Source organism: Furipterus horrens, unplaced genomic scaffold (genome assembly GCF_987537825.1).
Source record: "Furipterus horrens unplaced genomic scaffold, mFurHor1.1.pri manual_scaffold_4, whole genome shotgun sequence".
Taxonomy (NCBI): domain Eukaryota; kingdom Metazoa; phylum Chordata; class Mammalia; order Chiroptera; family Furipteridae; genus Furipterus; species Furipterus horrens.
In genome coordinates this window covers 24,320,861-24,328,524 of record NW_028327174.1, presented here as the reverse complement: position 1 = coordinate 24,328,524, position 7,664 = coordinate 24,320,861, and the positions used below count along the sequence as shown (strand labels likewise).

General features: G+C 34.5%; 1 protein-coding gene across 2 annotated transcripts; it reads right to left on the bottom strand.

Moving 5' to 3' along the window:
• Positions 1–2,466: 2,466 nt before the first annotated feature.
• On the bottom strand, positions 2,467–6,892 carry CLEC1B (C-type lectin domain family 1 member B). Of its 2 annotated transcripts, XM_090275414.1 has the most exons (6): positions 6,737–6,848; positions 6,038–6,136; positions 4,948–5,067; positions 4,636–4,787; positions 4,213–4,319; positions 2,467–2,671 (listed from the first exon to the last, which is right to left on the bottom strand). In XM_090275414.1, the coding sequence occupies exons 1-6, from the start codon at positions 6,798–6,800 to the stop codon at positions 2,527–2,529; spliced, it is 687 nt and encodes a 228-aa protein (XP_090131540.1). In that variant the 5' UTR covers positions 6,801–6,848; the 3' UTR covers positions 2,467–2,526. The 2 variants fall into 2 exon arrangements, with proteins under 2 accessions (XP_090131540.1, XP_090131541.1); XM_090275415.1 differs by lacking the exon at positions 6,038–6,136 and having other exon boundaries at positions 6,737–6,892.
• Positions 6,893–7,664: the final 772 nt, after the last annotated feature.

The following is a 7,664-nucleotide window of genomic DNA, read 5'->3' as shown; positions in this document are numbered from 1 at the left end:
ACAGGGGCCGTGGTCCAAGATAGAGGACGCCAGCCTTTGCCAAACGGAGACACAGTAGAAAGAGAGCCAGGGGAGTTAGTGCCCTGACCACTCTCTCTCCTTTCACTTTCTGATATCTGATAGCACCTCCCTGCAGCTGACTTAACTGGCAGCCAGAGGCCAGGTGTGCCCAAGTGATGCTGTTCATTTGTGTTCTGCCTCCTAAGGTACAGGGTGGAATAAGACCTCAAGAGGCAAATAAAGAGTATCCAGAAAATCCTCCAAGTATTTTATATGATTTTAATGTGTCCTGAGAGTCTGATCTGAAAAATAATTGTGACTTAATCAATAAAGTTATTTCTATCTTCAGAAGAAAAAAGAAAAAACTGTAAGTATATCAAATATATATTAAAACTAACATCAGGAACATAGTTCAAAGTGTTGTCATTAATTTCCAGATTCAGATTTTAACGGCACTGAATATCAGGCTAAGAAAGATCTAGTTTTTCCAAATATAGTATATTCTCTAATAAATTTCTTTGGAAACCACTGGCCTCTCCCAATAAAAGATTAATATGTTACTTGTATTACACTTGATGGTTTTAATTATGCCACCTCTTATTATTCATTATACTCCAGTACTGTTTCAAAGGGCTTTGAAATGAATTATTTTGATTATCACAACTGTGAAATAGGTACTACTATCAGTATATTGCAACTTAATTGTAAATTGAGGCACAGAGAAGTCAAGTTACTTACCAAGTAGAAAAGTTAGTATTTAAAACTAATACCAGTGCTATTCTAGAGCTGCACTAAGGTACTATTATTCAAAATTTTGTTGTGCCATAATGATGTATAATAATGGTTTTTTGATTTGGGGGATATAAAGTATTAGAGCCCAGAGATACAACTGCCTTTTACACAGTTTTTAGAATTATTAGTTCCTATTTAGTGTCTCTAAATAAGTAAAATAGAAAAATAATGATACTAATCATCAAAAGCATAGATCTCAAGGCATTTAAAGTGAAAACAGAATCTAGGTGTTTAAAGAAAGTCTTTAAATGTTAATATGCAGATATATATAATTAGTACATATTTATTATGTGTTCATTACATGCTTGGCAGCCTGCTCAATGATTTATATAATTACATCAATAATCCTCACAATTACCTTATGAGTAAGGTAGTAATAGTAAACTCATGTTATAGATGAAGCTGAATTTACAAGAGATTAAGTAACTTACCAAAAGCCACATAGGGTTTAAGTTCTAAAATAATGTTTTTTCAAATGCATTAAAGACGATTTGTGTCGGAATCAAGCAGGGGAGCTTATTAAAACATAGGGCTGTCTCCTCAGCCTTTCAACTGAGTACCATAACTATTTGTATTTAAATAGATAGTGTTTTAATACACATATTAGTTAAGATGTTTGAGAATTATGTTTATACACTTTGTCACCACGAATTTAAGACGAAAGATTACCTTCAGGGAAGCTGTGGCAAGGAAATGCAGTTTTTGCCTGTTATCCTGTTAAAGGGTGCCTCTCTAGATATCTATAAATATTTCATGAGCTACTCAGCAAAAACCAAGTATAGAATTGTCAGGAAAAGAACTAGATAAAGTATTTTTGACTTGCTGTTCTGTCTCCTAGCCTATGGCCTTGTTCAGAATCATTTACTCATTTTTTTAATATCCCATCAGGTTTCTTTAAAACTTTATTTTCCTTCTTTGCACAAAAATTACTTACAAATGTTAGACTTGCAATAGAAATTATATTTGTATAGTGTTTGGCTGATTGTGGTGCTTTACAATGAATTATCTCACACAGTGGGAAGCAAATAGTTTTCTGTTGCTTGTGGGGCAGAAACTGCTTGGTGCTGGGCATAGAACAGCAAACAGGAAAGTCATGGTGTCTGCCTTCATGGAGTCTCTGATACAGTTACTACTCTGATGTTTTATTTTATGTTATAGAACTGTGAGGTATATAAGCTGGGTATTATCCTATTTTAAATATAAGAAAAAGGAAGTTAAAGAGCCTACACGACTGGTCCATGGTTGTACTTTAGGTAAGTGATCACATCATCTAAATTATTTTACTGGTTCTAAGTTTCATATTCTTTCCACTAGCTTATGCTGTCTTTCAAACTTAGATATTTAATGGAGTCTTTAAATCTGAATATTTTTCACAGCTAAAGTCAACTATGTCCCAACTTTTCTTGTTCCAATTTAAAACATATGTGTTCATGTCTGAAGATGCAGTGAGTCATACAATGTTGAGATAATAGAAATGGAAGACAAGAAGAAAATTAATTTTAAAAAGAACAATTGGGAATCTTCTGGATGTTTAAAAAGGGGAACCAGTAATCCCTCAGTAGAAAGGGTTATATAGAGAAAAGACTAAGTGGTATTGGAAAAAAAATCATGTAAAGATGACCCTAAGGGGAATAAAGGGAAAAATAAGTGATTTTATGGCTAGCGATTCTTTCATCCAGATCTTTTATTATACAATCAAGCATTTGTCCATGATATCCTGCTCATCTTTTTGCATTAAAGTAGTTTGTTCACCTTTGCCATGGCTGCTTTTCTCTCACACATTAAAAAATGCCTGTTCTGGCAAAAGGTAGGGTAAATTTTCCCATTATGAAAATAAGCACAATTCATATTTTCTCTTGCATTTTCAGAAAGTTCAAACCTGTGAATGAAAAAGGTAGAATGAGCTCCTTTAAAGTCAAACAATCAGCAATGAAACTCTGTGTGCAATTTTGTTACATAAAGTGGAGACAAAATTATGGGGCAAAGAAAGTTAAAAGCAACATTCAGATCACCTAGGGACTGCCAATCTTCTTGGAGCATAAAGTACCTACATTTGAATTGCTCAGTGGTAATTTAATATAGAATAAGATTAAGCAACAAGGAAATAGTAGGTACAATAGTAGTCTATAGGAAGAGATGGATGCAGATGTGAAGTGATTGGAAAGACTTTATCTTTTTATATTTTTATAGACAATAATACTTTAATTCTGTCTTGAAGGAAGGGTAGGTTTTAGATGAACAGAGAGAAGATAGGAGAGCCTCTAAGGCAAGTAGCTACACAAAATGGAAATGAGCTCATGGAAAAATAAGTTGATTAAACAGTTTTGAAATAAAGGTTTATAAGGTAGCAGGTGTAAGGCAGCATACTATATTGTAATTGCCTGCTAATTTGTTTATATTTTCTACTACACTGTTAATGATAAAAGGACAAAATTGTATGTTTATTAACTCATTTGCCAAATATCTATGGGATACAGAGTATGTGCCAAAGTTATTTTCTGTGATCCGATAAAGTGGTTAAGAAAGACAAGTTCCTTTATACTGGGGAACTTACATTATAGTTGGGAGATACTGATATGTTGAAAGAACAGAGGGAACACCAGTTTGCTTGCAATGTTGTGAATGAGGCACCAAGTGATAAGAGCTTAAGTCTGAGGCCTGTGAAAAGGCTTGCTGTAGTTGTAGTACCCTAGTCTCCTACTCACAGTAAATGATAAATATTTGTAAACAAATTAACTAAAGATTTCAGTAATAATCAGATTGCACAAATTTTGGTTAATCAGTTTAACTTTTAACGAGAGAGATATTGCAGTTATGATATACAAGATGAACAAATAGTATTGAGACTGAATAATGGAAAGCCACATTAAATAACTCAACATAATTGGCTCTTTTGCCTGGATTATTTGTAGAAGGACAACGAAGCCTTCTGACATGGACAAAGAACCACCTTACAAATGATGATGTGCCTGGTTCTTGGAGACCCCTAGCATGAAAGGTTAGGTATATGTTACTGAAAAGTCACACAAAAATCCACAAGTAACTTTCAACCATAAAATAGTAAGGATAATTTTGTTCAAAAAATATGTTAAGATAATTAGATTAAACTAAAAAAAAAAGGTAGAAAATGTTCCACAGTAAAGTGGTCAATAGAAATGAATAAGAAAAAATATTGAGACTGGGGTGGATTGTGACTTAGATAAATAGCAGAGGATTGGGAGAATAGAAGTAGAATTATCTTGCTGCCAGTGTTCTCTTGTTAGGATTAAGGTGTGAGTTTCTCAGCTTCTGTTTATATAATTCACAGTAGGGCATAGAGCTACCTCCCAACTTTTAAGTAACTTGCACTCAAAAAGGCAGAGTATCTCAGAAATAAAAATTGCTAGTTGTGCCTGGTATTCTGAGTTTCCAGTGACTTACATATCTTTGGAGGCAACTGAGCCATCCTCCCACTTCCAGACTTCATTGGAGTTCTGGCGGGACAATCCAACCCAACGAACTGATGCAGTCCTGGAACTGATGTATTTCTGTTGCAAACACAGATAAATATATGGTCAGAATGCATATGCAGTTCTTTAAAGACATATAGACAAAGCTTCATTTTAAGACTCTGGAACAGAAAAAAAAGTTAGATTATATATCTATGTTAACATCAATTAATTTTATTTGATATTTAGAATTGTAGTGAGTTCACTTGTAGAATGAAAAGTACTTAGTCAAAAAATGTTGTAATTTGTACAGGGTTACCCTCAAGATTCTCCAATTAGCACAAACTGGAAGGCATGTTTCACTTCAGATTTTTTCCTTATGATTTCAAAATATTTGACGTGGGCATCTCCTTACACGAGTTTTCTGGCTGACAATCTTCAGCAGTGTGGCATTCAAATTGATGCAGTACTGCTTACTCTCTTCCCAGGTTAAGTTGTGTCTGAAGAACCCATAGCAACTGTCTCCATGATATCTCCAGTTTTTGGCACATGGGCTGCACTCGTGGTCTTAAGGAGAAATCAAGCATAGGGATCTTTTTTACTTTAAATAGGACTGACTTTTCCCTCAAATTCAATGTTTTCTACCAATCTCAAGGTTTCCCACAGACAGCATCACAGAAATACTTCAGGGGTAGGGAAGATAAAGAGGTTACCAAATCATACTTACCGAAAACACCTTTTGGTTCTAATTGTTTTATTAAATCTTGGCAGAACTGGCTTGCTAACTGTTGCAGAGTTCCTGAGAGATTTCTGTTCTCAATTTGTAGGTGCTTCTGCTCTGTGAAAACTAGATGTCAAAATTAGTTAGTAATTTGTAATAAAGGATAATAAGGGTAATGTGAAGACCTTTCAATTAAGTAATTTCACTAGGATTGTCAATTTTTGAAGTGACTACTGAGTGCTAAAAGGGGGTCAGGGGGAAGAGAGGTATAAAAAAGACAAACTGACAGCTAAGTATCCAAAAGAATAAGTGAACTCTTTGAAGGAGATAATCACAAATAAGAAAACATCATGATCAAATTGCACGCCCACAAGGGGTTGTTTTGAGTTTCCTTAAATACAGATGTCTAAGTGGATTTCACAAAGGTAAATAAATTCTGTTATTCTGTTTTTCATGTAATACCAAAATATCCATTTATTTAAAAAATACATATTGATTTTTATAATGCTGGAAGTACTGGGATGTTCAGGTAAATAAAATATGGTGAATAAAAGACTAAAATACCTCATAACAATTAACAGTAACATGGATGATAATATGGCATTGGAGGGCTTTTAGATTTATAGGAATAAAAAGATGAATTAGGTGGAATATGACTTATCTCTTCGTGGAAGTAAATATATTCATTAAACAAAATGAGAAGGAGGACATTTTAGGAAGAAAAAATAGAATGAGCAAACTCTCAAGCAGATGGACAGAAATTATTTGTGAAACTGATGAAACTCCATGTTGGCTGGATCTTAAGATATGCAGGATGGGGGGTGGGTTTCAAATGATATGCTGAGGAGAAATTCAAGGACCAGTTTAAAATTCTTGAAAATAATTTTTAATAAATAAAAAAGATCTAAAAGATGATTTCAATCAGGAGGGAAAAGTCAGAGTTCCCCTTCGGTGAGAGTATCTTGGCAGCCATGTATAGAAAGATTGGAGTAGTGACAAATAGATTAATAGTAGTTATTAAGCTTAGTGGTGCACACCAGGACCATTAGATATTGCTTTTTTCAGATGTAATCTCTGGCAATGTGTCGATACTTACACATAACCCCCAGAGCCACGAGCCCAACAACCAGCCCAATGCACAAGAACAGCAGAACCAAAGCCACCACACGGCACAGTGAAGAAGAGGCAGGGTCAACTGTGGGCATACAATAAAAATGTCAGGGGGCAGGAGTACGGCATAGTTACAGGGCAGTGATACTCCTGGCCCTGCTCTCTCAAGAGTTTCTGATCATGCCAGTGTTCTCCTGGTGATCATTAACAGTAAGCACAACCCACTCCCACTCCACACATCCATTCCCATCCTCAGAGGACTTCTCTCTGAGTCAAAGTATAACTTAGCTGTTAAGATCTTGTGTGTTGTTCTTCATTCTGTTATGTGGTCATCCCCATAGAAAATTGCTTTAATACGCAAGACCTAGAGAATTATAACCATTTGCTGACATCTTTAAAAAACAGGGTCTTCAGATATTCGCTCCCTTTATCCCCATGGTTTCTATTTCTTCTGGCATTAAATTCTATAAACCTAATATAGTGTCCCCTGCTTGTATCTTTTCTTGTTTGTAATCTAAACAAGTCTATCTGAACCTATGTGGATACTATTTAAATGTTATAGAAAAAGAAGGTTATTCAGGAAAATAAAACTACATGTGCTACACTAGTAAAAAAAAAGGGGGGGTGACTAGGGTTGGCCCTTTCAATAATTAATTTTCAAATTACTGGCCCTGGGCATTCTTACCTGACGTGAGATCTGGTTTTCGAGTTTTGATATTTAAGGTCATGTATCCATCTTCATCCTGCATGGTGTTCTTTGCACTGCAAGAGAGCTCAGGGTCCAGTGACTTGGCAAAATATAGTGTCCACTTTTATGATTTCAATGTCTACCAGTCCGTGACCTGCTTCTCTCTCATAAGGTGGAGCCACGAATTGGAGCATGACTTTTTTTTTTTCATTTTTTGTATTTTTTTATTTTCAGGAAGCTCTTTCATATCTTCTTAGAGATATATGAAACTTGAACATAAAAACACAAAAATAATAATAACTTGTGGAAAGGAGTAGATAACAGCATTTGTTTTTTATTTCCTTATCTTCAACTCTAAATGTGTATCCTTTCAGAGAACAAAAGTTCATGCTTGATCTTAACCTTAAGAGAATCCAAATCATGTTGTTTAAATGAACTAATTTCTGATGATATTAAGGGATAAAACACCAGCAAATATATAATTTATCCCACTGTGAGGAGGAGATCTAATGTCATTTGATCTAATATGGGCAAAATTAGATGTTAGAAGGGACCATTGCTAATTATGACCTAGAACTCAACCAAATGCTACCCTGAGACAGACTTCACATTGCTTAGGTTTAGATGTCAAAGGAAAACAATCAAATAAAATAAAATAATGCAGTTAGTGACTTGATGTATTGCCTGTCAGTAATGTTTGTCCTTTCAAAGTGAATTTCTAGGAATGGGAAAATTCCTAATTTAATAAAAGCATGTAATCTCAAGTATAGTAGTGCTATAATTGAAGAACAATTTTAGGAGAAAGGATGGTTTCCCAGTGCCCTTTACAACATAATAATATATTTATTTAACACATTTAACTTTATAAAATGAATTTTTAATTTTCATTTTAGCTTACATTGAAAGTATTTATAAAAAGATCCAT

Bases quoted from the DNA above. Each gene is read 5' to 3' on its own strand.
- CLEC1B (XM_090275414.1), bottom strand. From the start codon at position 6,800: ATGCAGGATGAAGATGGATACATGACCTTAAATATCAAAACTCGAAAA. The intron at 5,068-6,037 runs GTAAGTATCGAC...TTTGACATCTAG, and splicing joins CGTGGCTCTGGGGGTTATGT to TTTTCACAGAGCAGAAGCAC. The intron at 2,672-4,212 runs GTAAGTCACTGG...TTTCATTCACAG, and splicing joins TCAGTTGCCTCCAAAGATAT to GTTTGAACTTTCTGAAAATG.